At 40.8% G+C, this 17,593-nt stretch overlaps 1 protein-coding gene across 4 annotated transcripts in view; it reads left to right on the top strand.

Annotated features, from left to right (window-relative positions):
* arhgap23a (Rho GTPase activating protein 23a) overlaps positions 1-15,885 on the top strand; it is a 76,831-nt gene extending 60,946 nt beyond the window's left edge. For all 4 annotated transcript variants that reach the window (XM_063018408.1, XM_063018407.1, XM_063018406.1 and 1 more), the window contains 16 exons: positions 980-1,091; positions 1,282-1,321; positions 2,265-2,402; positions 2,507-2,815; positions 3,836-3,897; positions 4,177-4,289; positions 4,391-4,509; positions 4,593-4,745; positions 5,297-5,375; positions 7,514-7,587; positions 7,706-7,795; positions 8,337-8,462; positions 8,570-8,611; positions 8,706-8,799; positions 10,897-10,928; positions 12,201-15,885. In XM_063018408.1, the coding sequence (XP_062874478.1) occupies positions 980-1,091; positions 1,282-1,321; positions 2,265-2,402; positions 2,507-2,815; positions 3,836-3,897; positions 4,177-4,289; positions 4,391-4,509; positions 4,593-4,745; positions 5,297-5,375; positions 7,514-7,587; positions 7,706-7,795; positions 8,337-8,462; positions 8,570-8,611; positions 8,706-8,799; positions 10,897-10,928; positions 12,201-13,619 (3,002 nt within the window). In that variant the 3' untranslated portion in view covers positions 13,620-15,885. The remainder of the gene's footprint in view (positions 1-979; positions 1,092-1,281; positions 1,322-2,264; positions 2,403-2,506; positions 2,816-3,835; positions 3,898-4,176; positions 4,290-4,390; positions 4,510-4,592; positions 4,746-5,296; positions 5,376-7,513; positions 7,588-7,705; positions 7,796-8,336; positions 8,463-8,569; positions 8,612-8,705; positions 8,800-10,896; positions 10,929-12,200) is intronic.
* The last annotated feature ends 1,708 nt before the right edge of the window (positions 15,886-17,593 follow it).

Genomic DNA, 17,593 nt, shown 5'->3' with positions numbered 1-17,593 from the left:
TAAAAAACACACACACACGTGCACGCTCATCACTGAGATGGAACAGCAAGTCACACCGGAATAAAATCACACTGTTGTTAGGAAACACATACACTATATGACAAAAGTATTGGGACACCTTTAATAATGATTGAATTCATGTGTTTCAGCCACAGCACTTGCTAACAGGTGTAATAAATCAGTTAAAAACATTCCAACGTTGTTCAGCACCTTGTATGTCCGAATATACTATACTATACATATACTATATGTCCAAATCCTTTTGGTCATATAGTGTACTTCTCAGTACAGTAGTGTGTGATTTGGAAAGAGTCTCTTTCATAAAATAGCTTATACATTTACATTTTCAGCAGACGCTTTTATCCAAAGCGACTTACACAGTGAGCGGAACACGATGAGCAATTGAGGGTTAAGGGCCTTGCTCAGGGACCCAACAGTGGCAACTTGGTGGTGGCGGGGCTTGAACCGGCAACCTTCTGTTTACTAGTCCAGTACCTTAACCACTGAGCTATCACTGGCTTATAAAATCCAAACAGTCCTCAAAGTCTTAATTCTCACCCACATTTAAATCAAAATCTCTCACTAGAGTCTCCTGACTGTCTCTCTAATTTTACCTGCCTGATAATGATTCCACATTGAAACACCCTGAACCCAGAAAGCTCATGCATGCAGTAGAACCTACATTAAAACGTCGTATGAGTGCATGCTGACCTGCATGTGTACACAACAGTACATCACTTATACTACGACCGGAATGACTACTGAACACCAGACTTCTCTGAGACGACATCACTTCATCCCGTCTGCATCTTTCCTACAGATTTACCCCTCATGCATTTGCTATCCTTTCATCCCTTCTGCACTTTTACTCTCGCCAGCAAACTCCCATCCCATAATGCTCGTACCCTTCCATTTCTCCTCATCAGGATCCCTAATGACTCGATGAATAGCTCTTTTTTTCCCCTGTGTCTGTGAGCAGGCAGTATCAAATCCAGTCGGCGTTCGTCCTACCTGCTGGCCATTACCACCGAGCGCTCCAAGTCATGCGACGAAGGCCTCAACACCTTCAGAGACGACGGACGAACCTTCTCGTGAGTTTTTAGTTTAATTTATGGGGGATTGGGGATTAATTGGCTTGATGTTCAAGGGAAGGGTGCTGGAGGGGATTTCTCATAACTGATGCAGTTACGACCTCTGCTGGCTGATTGCTGGCAGTCTGTCTGTATAGAGTGAATCATTTATACTGTATTATAAAACTCTTTGTTCTTTTATTCCCTTCAGGAGAGTGCCTAAAAGAGTAAAAAGCTTCTTTGATGATGGGGTGAGTTCAGCATTCAAACACATATACAGAACAAATAGTGTGCAATAAAAACAGTCGAAAGCAAACTCATAATAATCTGTTAAAGCCACAAAGCATTAGAGCACACCTTTTTAAATAGGTCAGGATTTCTCATTATTTTGTCTATGAAGTGTCATTACGAGCATTTAAAAATTTTAAGTGACTAAATGCACTGGAATTATATATATATATATATATATATATATATATATATATATATATATATATATATATATATATATATATAAGAAAGTGGCTCTTGTATGCCACCTCAGGATGCTTCCCAACAAACAGTCTATGAATACAGAGCCAAAGTCAGTTAAAACAATATTAATGTGTCTATCAACAAAGCTTCCATGAGCTTAACTAATAAACAAATGGCTATTTAATTCATTATGAGGTGCCCATGTGGCACAGTGGCATAATCCACTAGCACACCAGTGCCGAGATTCTAAGCTCCCGGGTCGGCTGGGCGCCCTCTGGCAGGCACAATTGACTAGTGCCTGCAGCAGACAAAATTGGCCTCCAGTCTGCTGTGTGGGAAAAGACTGGACTAAGTGGGGTTATCAATGCTGTGTAAGGGCCCTGGTTGCCCACGGCACCTGTACAGAAAGTGAAGGAGCGCAGAGATCGGGGCGTGGCTCTCCGTACGCGAAGCCAACCTCATACGCAAATCCACCTAAGTGAATAAGAAGGGATTGGTGGAATGCACACATGGCAAATCTACACCCTCTTTGGACGCTGTCAAGGTCCCCAGCAGCGGATTGGCTACACTAAATTGGGAGAAAAAGGGGAAATATAATTGTTATTACAGTTGTTATTACAATAGGCTTCATTGTTTTCATATTTATTAGAGAGTGTAAGCTACAGGCATGAGTTTAATGTCTATGAAATAATTCTTTATATTTTATAATTGTGTGTTCAGTCTTTGGACAGTCTTGGTGCTGCTGAGGAGGCTCGATCTAAACGTCACTCTGCCTCTGAGCTGGGCAGCATCAGCTACACTGATATCAGGAAAGAGGGCTGGCTTCACTACAAACAGATTCACACAGAAAAGGGCAAGGTGAGAAACAAACGTTCACAGTAAATACAGGTCTGAATAGGGTAAGACCATAAATAAGTGTTCTGAATAATCTATTCTGTTTTGCACGTGTGTTCCTGTTCTAGAAGGTGGGCAGTGCAATTCGTCCCTGGAGACGCGTCTTCTCGGTGCTGCGCTGCAACTCTCTTCACCTCTACAAAGACAAGCGAGAGGCTTTGCTCAAGGGCTCGGCTCTGGGAGGCGGGTCCGAGGACGAACATGTGATCAGGATCAGCGGCTGCCTGGTGGACATCGCGTACAGTGAGACGAAGCGCAAGAACGCACTTCGACTGACCACGCAGGACTTCTGCGAGTACCTGCTGCAGGCCGAGGATCGAGACGACATGCTGGATTGGATCCGAGTGATTGGAGATAGCAGCAAGATGGAGAGTGAGGTGAGCGAGCAGGAAATGTTTTTAAATACCACCGACCAAAGTCTTTCTGATAAAAGACAAACTTATAAAGCTCTCACCAAATGTAATTACATAATTCTTTACAATTTGACATTTTTTACTTCTGCAATTGTTGGCCGCAGTGGCGCTGCAGGATATTCTGCTAACTCCCTAGTTCTAGTCTCGGCTCTGCTACCGGTCGGCTGGGCGCCCTCTACCGGGCACAATTAACAGTGCTTGCAGCAGACAAAATTGGCTACCGAGTCTGCTGTACTAATAAGTGGGTGGGGTTTTAAAATGCTGTGTAAGGACCCTGGTCAGCAGCCTGAGATGCCTGTACAGAAGTAGGCAGTTGTAGCCAGTGGTACTGGACTAGTAATTGAAAGGTCGCTGGTTCCAGCCCCATCACTTCCAGGTTGCCACGGTTGGGCCTTTAACCCTCAATTGCTTAGACAGTATATAAAAGTGTCTCCTAAATGCTGAAAATGTAAAGTGTGGATATCCGGCCTCATGTGCGAATCCAACGCAGTATGGATGAATAAGAAGGGGTCAAGGGTGCATGCATCAGAGGGGGCGTGGGCCAGATGAATATACCCTCCTTGATCGGGATCCCCAGCAGCAAAAGACTAATTGGCTATGCTAAAATCAAGAGAAAATGCATAAATGAAAATGAAAAAATTTAAACTCTGCAGCTTTTTTTTGAGATCTAATAATTGAAACATAACTTCAGGATTTTTAAAAGCCATTAGTTTTTAGCTGCTGTACTAATTACTGAGGTGTTTTAGTCTGACCCGTTTCTAACAGGAGTATAAAATCAAATATATGGAATAAATAATATGTTCCCTACTTTGTGGCAGCAGTTATGCCAGCATGATTGTATGTCATGATTTGAGGAACTAGCACAGAAAGTAATAACCACATAGTGTTTTGTTTACATAGTACACCTTTATTTTCTGTTTAAAGACTTGCTTATACAGTGTTTTACCATTATTCGTTTTACTAATGTGTTCATGTGTGTTGTAGGATTTGGGTTTTTCTCGGCAAGCTCTCATCAATAAGAAACTAAATGATTACAGGAAGCAGAGGTGAGTCCGGGTTATAACATCATGTTTGCCCACCCTGGATTTCATACAAATGTATTTAAAGAGGAACTAAAGATCCGATGTTTTACTGTGTTTCCAAAGATCATGCATTAAATCTAAGTGTTTATGAAATTATGTATTCATTTCATATATCAATAATAAGCAGGACAGATAGATTAGGGCCTTGTATATTTTATATCAATCAAATCAAATTAAGAGAAATCAAGAGATCAACCTAAATGGTTCTAAGTTTGTTTGTTGTTTTTTTGCTCCTCACTTCAGTCCAACCAGCAACAAACCTGACTCGTCTCCCAGAGTGCCACGCATGGCTTTCCTGCACACAAAGACCGAGAACAGCAGTGCCCCCCCACGCTCCCCTAAACACGAAGCCAAAGGTCAGTCTGTATAACACGTCCTCAGCAGTGACCCTGTGCTGTTACTTTCTAATAGCTACATTTCTGTTTTCATCATTGATCATATTTATTCTCTCTCTCAGAGGAGAGCAGTCCTCCCAAATCTCCATGGGGCATCAACTTCATGAAGAAGGTGAAGAAAACTGACCCTAAAGCGTTTGGTGTACGACTGGAAGACTGCCAACCCGCCTCCTCTCACAAGGTCTGTGCTTTTGAAATTCTCTTCTTTGGAGAGCAGTTTTGAGGAGCCTGATCTTACTGATCCGGTGTGTTTTTAATGTGTAGTTTGTTCCACTGATTGTGGAGATCTGCTGTGGCTTGGTGGAGGAGATGGGTCTGGAGTACACGGGGATCTACAGAGTACCGGGCAACAACGCTGTCGTGTCCAACTTACAGGAACAGCTCAATAAAGGATGTGACATCAACACTGCGGACGAGGTGAGATGCACAGTTACACTAAACCCCTCTTAAAATGATTAACATGTTTGTTATTGTGCAAATAGCACAGTCATTTTGATAACAGGTGTGTGTGTGTGCTTGTGGACATCGCATACAGTGCATTATGTCTACATTATGTTGTAATGCAAAATGTATTGTAGAGAAACTACAATAGGAATTTGGAAACAAGTAGCTGGCGGGGTGATGGGGAACATTTATAAATAATAAAACTAAAATGATTAGGATCCTGTTTAGGGTATAATTCTTCCTTACACTCACTTACTATGACCCTGCTGTACATCAATCACAAATAATTAATATTGTTATTATTATTATTACACAAATTCATGTTAATCAGACAACACTTTTGGATTAGAAGGGGACCATGGAATGGAATAAAGGCTTTAAGTGCCTAACAACACCAAGTGAGGTTGGCCTTAAGTGCCTAATAGTGAGAGCTAATGTTTAGAACAATACTACAGTACCGCTGTTTGCTTTTTATACTGTTGAATGTGTTCCTAACGTGTGTCTTGTGTTTCCCCCTGAATCAGAGGTGGCAGGACCTAAATGTGGTGAGCAGCCTTCTCAAATTGTTCTTCCGAAAGCTTCCGGAACCCCTCTTTACTGACGGTAAGATGTGTAAAATTACATGTGTACTAAATTTTCAAGAGTTCAAGAGAGGGTTCAGCTATACACAAGTACATAATGATATACAAGTACATACACAGAACACAAGTGCAAAATAATACAATATACACAGTGCAGATAAGAAAGAGTACAATAAATACAAAGGACATTTAAAGGAATTGAGGAGGATGAGACTGGAGACATAAGTAGTGTTGGCCAGTAGCTGGAACTGAGTAAATGATAAGTGAGGTAAAAACCTTTTCTGATATACACTTAGCAGCGTAGGGTTTTTATAGAAGCAGAGATATAAAAAGAGAAGGTGCAAAAATACAGTATTGTCAAAACAATACAGAGTCCAGGTGTGTGTGTGTGTATGTACAGGTCCTTCTCAAAAAATTAGCATATTGTGATAAAGTTCATTATTTTCCATAATGTAATGATAAAAATTAAACTTTCATATATTTTAGATTCATTGCACACCAACTGAAATATTTCAGGTCTTTTATTGTTTTAATACTGATGATTTTGGCATACAGCTCATGAAAACCCAAAATTCCTATCTCAAAAAATTAGCATATTTCATCCGACCAATAAAAGAAAAGTGTTTTTAATACAAAAAAAGTCAACCTTCAAATAATTATGTTCAGTTATGCACTCAATACTCGGTCGGGAATCCTTTTGCAGAAATGACTGCTTCAATGCGGTGTGGCTTGGAGGCAATCAGCCTGTGGCACTGCTGAGGTGTTATGGAGGCCCAGGATGCTTCGATAGCGGCCTTAAGCTCATCCAGAGTGTTGGGTCTTGTGTCTCTCAACTTTCTCTTCACGATATCCCACAGATTCTCTATGGGGTTCAGGTCAGGAGAGTTGGCAGGCCAATTGAGCACAGTAATACCATGGTCAGTAAACCATTCACCAGTGGTTTTGGCACTGTGAGCAGGTGCCAGGTCGTGCTGAAAAATGAAATCTTTATCTCCATAAAGCTTTTCAGCAGATGGAAGCATGAAGTGCTCCAAAATCTCCTGATAGCTAGCTGCATTGACCCTGCCCTTGATAAAACACAGTGGACCAACACCAGCAGCTGACATGGCACCCCAGACCATCACTGACTGTGGGTACTTGACACTGGACTTCAGGCATTTTGGCATTTCCTTCTCCCCAGTCTTCCTCCAGACTCTGGCACCTTGATTTCCGAATGACATGCAAAATTTGCTTTCATCCGAAAATAGTACTTTGGACCACTGAGCAACAGTCCAGTGCTGCTGTTTCTGGTTCAAAAGTGGCTTGACCTGGGGAATGCGGCACCTGTAGCCCATTTCCTGCACACGCCTGTGCACGGTGGCTCTGGATGTTTCTACTCCAGACTCAGTCCACTGCTTCCGCAGGTCCCCCAAGGTCTGGAATCGGCCCTTCTCCACAATCTTCCTCAGGGTCCGGTCACCTCTTCTCGTTGTGCAGCGTTTTCTGCCACACTTTTTCCTTCCCACAGACTTCCCACTGAGGTGCCTTGATACAGCACTCTGGGAACAGCCTATTCGTTCAGAAATTTCTTTCTGTGTCTTACCCTCTTGCTTGAGGGTGTCAATGATGGCCTTCTGGACAGCAGTCAGGTCGGCAGTCTTACCCATGATTGCAGTTTTGAGTAATGAACCAGGCTGGGAGTTTTTAAAAGCCTCAGGAATCTTTTGCAGGTGTTTAGAGTTAATTAGTTGATTCAGATGATTAGGTTAATAGCTCGTTTAGAGAACCTTTTCATGATATGCTAATTTTTTGAGATAGGAATTTTGGGTTTTCATGAGCTGTATGCCAAAATCATCAGTATTAAAACAATAAAAGACCTGAAATATTTCAGTTGGTGTGCAATGAATCTAAAATATATGAAAGTTTAATTTTTATCATTACATTATGGAAAATAATGAACTTTATCACAATATGCTAATTTTTTGAGAAGGACCTGTATGTGTGTGCATGTGCAAGTGCAAGTGCGTCTGTATGAATGAGTTTTTTTGTGTGTTAGTGTATGTATGAACAATGTACGTGCAAGTGTGTATGAGTATATGAGCTTGTGTGTATGTGTGTGTGTGTGTGTGTGTGTGTGTGTGTGCAGCTCTCTTCATGTCAGTAATGATTTTTTTCTTCTAGACAAGTACAATGACTTCATAGAGGCCAATCGTATGGAGAACCCGAACGACAGACTAAAAACTTTAAAGAAACTGGTATGAATGTGTTATTATTATTAGTGTGTTTATTTACAACACTTAAGTGGTAATTATGATCAGTATCCTCATTTTCTCTGTATGTGTTTTTAAATGCAAAAAATTGGTATCTCTGCAGATTCATGACTTACCAGATTATTACTTCCACACGCTGAAGTTTCTGATTGGTCACCTGAAGAGGGTCGCAGATAATTCTGACAAGAACAAGGTCAGTTACAGACACCACAGCCTCATTACTTTGTGACATCTGATGTTTTAAAACAGCACTACTAGTGTTAGCAAGTGTTAAAAAACTGTACTATAGTAAAACATCATTTGTTTAAGCTTGGGGCTTATTAGTACATTATCAGTTTGAGCTTGGGAGGAAGAACCGGACCACAGTGTGTGTCTGTGGTGTTTGTTGCTATAAGAATACCTGTAGATGGCACAGTTTGCTCTTATTAGGTGTGGTACACACGCTATGATTTAATATTTAAATGTTGGATTAATTAAAATGTTCTTATATTTTAAAGTTTTCTTTTTTTATTGTAGAAATGCTTAAAAGACCATGTAAGACCGCTGCGCCACCCGATATTTATTTATTTATGCTGCAGTTCTGTCCTAGTGATGTGAATAATGCGAATGTCAATTCAGATTTGAAGCTAGAATTAGTAACAGACTCTGTTATACAGAAGTCATTTCATTATGTGTTTACTTGAATTTATTTAAAACAAATTATTTTCAGTTAATATATAAATGTGTGTGAGCAGATGGAGCCTCGTAACCTGGCGCTGGTGTTTGGCCCGACTCTCGTCCGAACCTCAGAGGACAACATGACAGACATGGTCACCCACATGCCCGACCGCTACAAGATCATTGAGACTCTCGTCCAACATGTACGCCTCTCTCACACTACACACTACACACACACACTACAAACAGCTGATGTACAGAAAAACAAGCCTGAATTAAGCTTTTAATGGATTTCTCTGTGTTCCTGCAGTATGCATGGTTCTTCAGTGAAGAACACGACAAGGATGAAAAAGTAAGTGTGAGGTATTATGATTTTATCCGAAAAATGAATCCACTTGCTATAGCATGTGTATTGAAATGTTTCTTTCTATTCTTGTTCCTTTCAGACTCCTGAGGACACAGAGGATGTTCAGCCTGCCCCCAATATAGACCACCTCTTATCGAACATCGGCCGAACCGGCCTTTTGGGGGAGATTACAGGTAAAAGTCTGGCCGGCATGGGCTCCACTGTACTATTACAGCATGTCGCAAAACAGCCAATCAGATTTAGCATGGCTAACCTACTTCAGACGAAGGATACTCCCAGTTATCATTCCAAATTTACTTTAATGTGGAATTGATGTGTGTAGAAACAATTTTATTTTAGCAATATAACAAGTCATTGCACCTAACTAATTGGACCTAATTATAGACTGTAACTAAACTAAACATTATTTGCATGTCAAGTGCTCTGGACTTTTCCGTTTTCCTTTTATTTCATCTTTTCTTTCCTTTTCTCTCTCTATTCCTTTCCCACTTTTTCTCTCTGTACATTTCTGCGTCCCTCTCTTAGCTGAGCCTGTGGAGCAGCCACTGCGGTAGGATGGGTTTCGCCTGCCATACACTCTGTGTGTGTGTGTGTGTGTGTGTGTGTGTGTGTGTGTGTGTTTGAGCCTGTGTATGAGTTTGTTTGGAGAATGGTTGGATGGATGATGGATGAGTCCGTTGCTTTGGCCTTTTCCACATTAATAGGACTGAAATGCTGAAATAACAAGAAGAACAACAATTTTTATCCACACTGAGACTTAAACTCAGGTCTTTACATTGACGGGCTAGCACAATGCCCACTTGCTCTGAGATCCGGGTATCTGGGATTCTTATCTCATTGGTGCTGTAGATCAGTCGGAAGTCCGCACAGACATGATCAGCTAATGTCTGAGGTTATTGGGGGCATCCTAGTTACTAAGCCCAGATAAAAAAGGTGTATTGCATCAAGAAGGGTCTCCAGCGTAAAAACTCTGCCAAGTCTGGTATGTGGACCAGATTCCTGCCCATTCATCAAATACTGAATTACCTACAGTACATCTCTGCATAAACAGCTTAGGATCAGCTTACTGACTAATTTGTGTATGTTTCTCGTTACAAACCCAGGTCGAGATAAATTGGAACAGTGGATAAAATGTACCTCAAAAAGTGGATTAAATTGAACTCATCGGCATAATTGGCAGTGCCTGCAGGGCGGGGATGACTAGACTATGTGGGTGGGGTCTTCAAATGCTGTGTAAGGACCCTGATTGGCAGATAGAGTGAAAGACAAATTGACTATGCTAAACTGGGAAAAAATTCATAAATAAAATAGAAAAAAAGGGGGGGATTAAATTATAGTGACAACTCTACCATTGACTGTTATTTTGTTAAGTAAATGCTGTAATAAAAACAGGTACCTAAGAATGAAGTATGTGTATCTGCATTTATAATACTATGTAATAATGGCCTTAGTGCAATATTAATAGTGTATATACTTTACATTTTAGCTGTACGCTTTTAACTCCAAACCTACAAAGAGAACAAATTGCTTGTAAAGTTAACAAACAAATTAAGTTAATCAAAGCATTTTAAAACTTGTCAAACAAGTACTGAGAAATTGAAGACTGTTTAGAGGACTGTTTATTAAGTAGCTGAGGCTTCCAAGTTTGTTCAGTCTTGAAAAAATAAGACGTGAACAAACAGCCAAAATGAAAAAAACAACCTAAATTTTAAATGAATTAATAAATCCATTAATGTGGAGAATCACTTTTGGGTGGTGGTATTGTGTATGTAGGCATTGTCTGTACACAGCAGTGTTTTCCTTCTTTCGCTCTTGCTCTTGCTTCCTACGTGGCTTTCAAATCGGCTTCCTTCTTTGGTTGGTGTTCTCATTATAAGATGAAATCAGCGTCAACAGTGTGTGGGTTCTTTTTCCTTAACACTTGATTTGGAGACCCTGTTCACATCTGAGCATCATGTGTGATGTGGTTTGTGGCTCGTTTGGATGTGGTGTGAACACTGTTTCTTGTTGTTAGTTCTTCATTCTGAATGACAGTCACAGAGGTGAGCAGAAGTCTCGTGAAGACTCGTGAAGCAAAATCTGACTTACATTGCTGAATGATGATCCAAAACAGCCGGCGCTTCACCGGGGTTTCGCTCGCCTCTGTAACTCTCATTTTTAATCAACATGTCCGTATGTGTATTCATCTCGGCCTCTCTCTCTCTCTCTCTCTCTCCCTCTCCCTCCCCCTCTCCTCTTTTCTCTTTTTCTGTTTCTTCACATCTGTATAGACTCAACCAACAGTGATTCTGCTAAATCAAAGGTAAGGATTGAGTAAAAGTTGTTTATTATATTTGAATTAAAGCTGTTCAGAATTTGAATGCCTTTCTGGAAAAACTGGGTTAAAATATCAGCCCATCAGTTATGACATGACGTGCATCCCTTTGTTACGTCATGTTAAAAAAATAGTATTTAAGTCATAACTAACCTTACATTCTTATTGGTATTAGGCATGATAGATGACCACTGAATCGTTATGTAGGGGTGCAGCAGAGACCTGTGAGGCATTCGACAAGTGTGTCACGAAGACAAAAAGACATTCCAGCTATCATTTTGTATCAATTTGTATGACAAAGTTATACCACAGTGAGGAAACAAATACAGGTTAATTGGCTGCAGTAAATTACTCTGATTAAACCTGTTGCATAAATTGTCTGAAATCTCCAACCTTTAGAAATTTCCTGACTCTACTTTTTATCTACAGTTAGTCCTGCAATCATTGGGGGGTTTCTAAAAAATATGGCGCAACCTGCTGAATCAAAAGAATGTAATGTAGAAAACTTTGACGTTTCAGTCTGTGGTATGACTTTAAACTTTGTGGTATTGCTTTAAGTATTGGGAGCTGTGTACAGATCTGTCCGGAATTTCTGGGCAGCTCCGGGTCCCAGGACCATTTGTACAAACAGGGTCAAGCAAGTTTTGAATTACCACTGACTTAGGGGAGGATGTGCAAAAAAGGAGGTGCACTTTCAGAAAAAGTCAGATACTGTTACAGTCAGATATAACAAATATTGAGTTTATTAGGTACAATGAACAGAAGTAGGTCTAAAGGACAAACAATGAGGCAGCAAACCCTACAACAATGTACTTACTATCAGTCATAGTAGTGGTGGTGTTATGCTCGGGGGTTATTTTGCTTTGGGGCTGTTTTGATGCATTGCAGAAAGAACAAAATAAAATTATTAATCTTGGACACAACTGAATGTTCCAGCAGAACAATGACCCAAAGCACTAGTTAGGATTTGTTTTAAACTGGTCACAATTGGCTAGAGTTTAGCTTTTGGAATGGTTTTTGGAAGGTCATGATCTCTCAACCCAGTTAGGAAAAAGTCTGCAATTCTGCTAGGCAGAGAGACGAATGATCCAAAAAGAGTTGGGACAGAAGTGTCCAAGTGTTCAAAGTGGCTGATGAAAGTCAAAAGAGTTAAGGTTCATATCATCATGACCTATCCGAGTAAACTGGTGTTACATGACTTACCTAACATTGTACATCATATCACCCTGAAATGAGTTTTTGTTCCCTCTTGTTTGTCAGGGTATAGCGGGGTTAAAACGTGACGTCTCAGCCAAGGAATTTCTGACAACACTGGCCATCGTGTCTGCTGTGACTCGCAGGCGCAGAAGACGCCCCGCCGCGCGCCTCCTGGGCAGCAGCACCGATGACGACTCCGAACAAGAGCCCATCAGAACTGATGTCAACTCGGAGGGAAAGCTGATGGAAACCAGGGCGTGTGAATCTGACACCGCTCCGCGTGCAGAGGCAGAAGAGGACGACGTCGAGGAAGAGGATGAGGACAGGGCAGAGAAAGAGGAAGAGCACCAGACTCAAGATAAGGTTGTTCCCAGTGTGCCATGCTTGGAGGAGGTTAGATCGGTACTTCTGAGTGAAGAAGAAGACCAGCAGTCCGAGGTGAAAGGACGAAGCTGGAGAGGTGAAGATGCCCGCTCGATAGTTTCGGGTTACTCCACTCTGTCCACCCTGGGGCGGAGTTTAGCGTCTGAGGGTCGGGGCGAGGACGCAGACGACGAACAGAGCGAGCTAGTCAGCGAGACGGATAACGAAAGTGGCTTCGCCTCGCGCTCTCTGACTCAGGAACGTCCTGAGAAGCGCACACCACCCCCAACGCAAACACACGCCTCACCAGAACCGACTGCACCTCGTAGTTTTCTGTACACACACCACAAATCAGCCACTTCTGCATCCGCACCTCCAGATCCTGCTCCTGTTTCATCTAAACTAATCCCACCTGAAACTGTCGAGAAAGGAACCGAGGGCGCGGGACGCTCCTCCACTCCGTCCACCTCATCCTATTCATCCACGGCCTCCCAGCGCCTCCACAACCGGTCCGCCTTTAACTCGCATCGCCTCATACAATGTGACACCTTGGCACGTCGCCGGACAAAATTCGAGAAGACCAAAGCGCACTCCTTAGATCCCCTAGAAGTCTCCAGTGGTTCAGCCACAGAGGACTCTAGCGTAGGTCAAAAAAGACCCACCGCACTTGACTCCTCCCCTTCCCGCTCACCTTCTTTACGGACCAAACCAGCATCAGAAAGTGGACGCCAGATTACGCTGCCCCTTGTTTCTGATGGCATCTCCTCTTCCTCCATAGGGCAGGGATCACTGGCCGAGCAGGTCCGCGCCCGCCTGCTAGGGTCAGCCGAAGATCTCCGTTTCACCGGTTTGAGAAAACCGCTCTCGCCTGAAACGCGCCGGAGGCGACGAGCCTGGAGGAGGCACACGGTAGTGGTCTCACCTACTAGCAACCCTCAGAAAACTGTAACGACCCCTAACTCCGGCGTTAACAACAACAACAAGCCCCCAGCTCCACCACCCAAACCTGTCAGTCTAATCAGGCGCCCCGGGGATCAACCCCTCCCACAGTGTTCGGCAGTCGATGCTTCTTTGGCACGCCGGGCCCCGTCTACCTCCCGATTCCATGAATGCTTGTGACAGTAGGGAGCACACTACAAGCTACAGGCTGTGTCTCATTCGCAGCTGCTCCGCTTGCCTGGCGCAGGGTTTTCAGCATTGCCAAAGTGGACCATTTTATTGCTTTTTTTAACATAGTGTTGCACTATGTAACGTTTTATGGAACCGCCAAAACATTTGCATTAACAAGCTTCTGAAGCTGTATTGCACATAAAATGTGTAACCAATCATTATTTTACTTTTAAATTAAAGGAATGCTCTAGCATTCATCAATCTCATCACTTACCAAACAAGCAAATAGTTCAACGTGATTTACTGTGTACTAGAATGAGCAAAAATGACATGAAACACACTTCTAATAGAAATCCAAGGGCACTTAAATTTTGTAACTATTAAAAACTACAACCATTACACTTTTAGGTCAGTATTTGGAGTTAAGTTATGCATATTTGGGCAGTTAAAGGGGACAATCACACTTGCCTATTATTTAATAGCAGAGCTTTAAAAGCTTAAAAATGTCATTGTTTTTTGTCAAAAATGAAGAAGAAAGAGAAGAAAAAGCCTGAGAAAACTGGACCCATGATATCACTGTCTGTAAATAACAGAGGAATAGCCCCACTGTTACTGTTATATTATATTATTATTGTCCATGTGGGCTCAGTTCATTAGGTACTGAATCATGGATTGGAAGGTTGAAGGTACAAGCCGGCCAGCACCAGGCTGGTACACATCAAGCAGCGCAACAATGAGCAGCAGTTAGCAGGCAGTGAAGCTGGAATAACTGAAGCAAAATAACGTTTAATGAGGCACAGAGGCTGCCGATTAAGGAACCAGCACTGTCAGTCATCTGCGCCCATCAGTGGCATGGCATGTGGACATAATACTATAATCTGCTTTCCCAGCCTTGCCCTGTCCTATTCTGAGTGTATTACAGTTTTGCATTCAGTGTTTCAGTAATTCCATAACTAGCCTAAGCAGTCAAATAAGGCTGAATAATTTCAAGTTTTTCCACGGCTTTATCCTGGTCAGGGTTGTGATGGGGTCCAGTTTCCCCGGTATACTATGCAGTAACATACCCTGGACAGGATGCCTTGGCCATCCTCCTCTCAGACATAGCCAATCATGTTTGTATTCAGATGCCTGATTGGCTGATAACACTGCTGGTGACTGAACTCTGGATTCCAGTTGTAGTGGGCTGTGTAATTTACCTGTGCACCGAATATCACGTTAGTAAATTTTTTTCAATAGAATGATTAACTACAATTTACCTATTTATTTTACACTTGTACACTTAAATTACAATTTAACTATTAACTATTAACTGCCCTTGATCTTTCATTAAAAGTGTGTTTCACATAAGTAGTTTTGTTATTTTCTGTTATTTTAGTTACCATACAGGTTAAATGTATGAAATTTATTGTACGTTTAATCACACATAAGCTACAAATGTGACGGAAATAAATTCGATCGGAAAGCTCTGGACTGTTCCTTTAAACTTCCAGACTGTGATGGTGGAGGTTTTACCACCTATTTTTTCTGTTACTATAAAATGCTACCTGATCGCAGGTTCACCTCTGTAACACCCACACACAGAAACACACACACTCACCATGCTTTACTTCAGGAAAATATTAATGCAGTATTAGCAAGACGTTGTCAACATGAAAAGTGTTGAAACTAAGGACGATTGACCTTTGACCCCGTGTGTAACTTTTGTCACTTACTGTTACATAAAAAAGAGGAAATGTAGTGTGTTTATGCTGCGTGAGCACACACACGTTCACACACTGAGCATGCACTGTTCGGTCTAAGCATTTCCCTGTCTGTGTATAGTGTGTATGTATGCTGAACTATTTTGTAACATTTGTACAAAGCCTTGCTAAGTTAATCTTGTAAATATGCATATATTTGTTTTTTGCTTTCTTTTATTTCTTTATGGTTTACAAAAGTGCACTTAACGTGCGCCGTCATTTCTTTTTAAGATGTTACTTGAAATTGTTTCTTTAATGTTTTAATTTTGTATACAGTATATATTATATATATATTTTGTATAAATATAATAAGTACTTTTGTTTGGATTTACTGGGGTGTACACGTTTTTAACGACGCAAATAGAACTAAATGACTGTGGACTGTTCCTTATTTCCTTATAAATGGCCTTTTCTCTGTGACTTACAAGTACTATGCAGAAATCTATACACCTCAAGTCAAAGAAAAAAACTTTAACCTGCAAACAAGTGTCTAAGATGTGTTACACGCTATAATAAATTCCTTATTGCTGGGCATTGCAGTGCTGGATGGTGGTGGCTTGGTTTGTTTAATATGTACACATACAGTATATCATAACAGTGTTTAAACAGATATTGGTCCATATTTAGACTGTAGACTATGAAATTAATTTAGAAATTGCTAAACAACCCCCTGGTGTAACTGATTTGATGGTAGAACCCAGTAATCTAATCTACTGATTTAATAGCAGGAACTGATTTGCAGTTTATGTATTCTGTTTACTAGAGCTAGAGATTAATTACAGGATGAAGTTGTTATTGTTGTTTGGGAAGGCACGATAAGCTGTTGTTCACCTTGTAGCCAAAATTTCACCTCATGTACTTTTAAGAGTACAACGTCAAAGCCTTTAAGCTTTTTTAAGCAAAAACATTGCATCTTAAATACTGTTTCTTTTACACAAAAATGTCATGTTACTACATCTGTTTGTGAGATTACTAACCTGTGTTGATAAATACACGTGTTGTTTATTCAAAAGGAAATGTAATGTGTGCCACTTATAAATGTATTCTAAGAGAAAAGAAGCAGGCCAGCTCAAATCACACCTTGACTTTAGACGTGCCTTCCTTAAGTAGGGGGAGGCAGCATTAGCCGGGTTGTTTTCCTAACATGGTTTCTGCTGCCAAAACTGTTCCACCTTCAATTCTAAACTGGGCAGAACTTGTTTTATGCTGGGTAAAAAGATTTAATGCGCATTAGCACTTAAATATTTTGTTAAAATTAAGTAATTTCCAGTTTTAATTAAATGTCGGCTCCTCCTAATAGCAACCAATGACCCATAACCAAAACATTTAACCCTGGTGCTGTAAAATTACTGTCTTCTGGGTTATGCAATAGAGAAATATTCTATTCTACACCTTTATATGTAAATGGATTTAAGACTTCTAGTCCAAAGTAACTGTTTGGGCTTCATGTTGATACTTCAACTGACCAGCAGGTGGCAAATCAGTATAAATTCTGCCTTAAGCTGTTTTTGTTTTTATTGTATTCAGATAAAGTAGTGAAAAAATGATCATAAACGCTACCTACCTAGAATCGACCCCAAAGCTTTAGAGGCTATTGACAAGCTTGTGGTACACTTACCAATTAAGCAAGTAAATAAGTAACTGAGCACCTCAATGGGTACACTTATCAGGTATGTACATTTATTTATTATTTTACTACACCTTTAAACAATGTGGGTATACAATTATTTACTGTAGCCCATAAATTGGTTATTATAGTTTTAGAGTAGCAATTACTAGCACCAGGAAATAAAATGAATGAATGTGTAAGTAATATTTACAGTACTATAAAACACTTTCTATTTCTATTTTGTTACACGGACTGGATTAAGGACAGGTCCCATTATGCAGCTGAGGGTTACTGGACTTGCTCAGGAGTCCAGTGAAGCCTTTCTTGGCTGCACTTAAACTGGAGTTCTCGACCCTGAATAACAAGCTAGTTAAATTAATAAAAGTTTTTTATATAGTCTTTTTATAGATGTTTTGTTAATTATTTATAAGTTTATTTAAGCATTTAAAGTCACCCAAATTTAATTTAGTTATTAATTAATGTTTCATGTTTAGAATTATTAGTTATTCTGTGACTGCTTACATGTTAATCCAATCTGGCAACCTGTGTGCTTGGCTCATGTTACTTTGCGCTTTTAAAAGCTTCAGTCAGCGTTTGCACCACTCACCACCACTGTACTGCGAAATGTATCAGTC

The sequence above is a fragment of the Trichomycterus rosablanca genome, chromosome 22 (genome assembly GCF_030014385.1).
Source record: "Trichomycterus rosablanca isolate fTriRos1 chromosome 22, fTriRos1.hap1, whole genome shotgun sequence".
Classification (NCBI taxonomy): Eukaryota; Metazoa; Chordata; class Actinopteri; order Siluriformes; family Trichomycteridae; genus Trichomycterus; species Trichomycterus rosablanca.
Note: the sequence above shows the minus strand (reverse complement) of the source record. Positions and strands in the feature narration are given on the sequence as shown.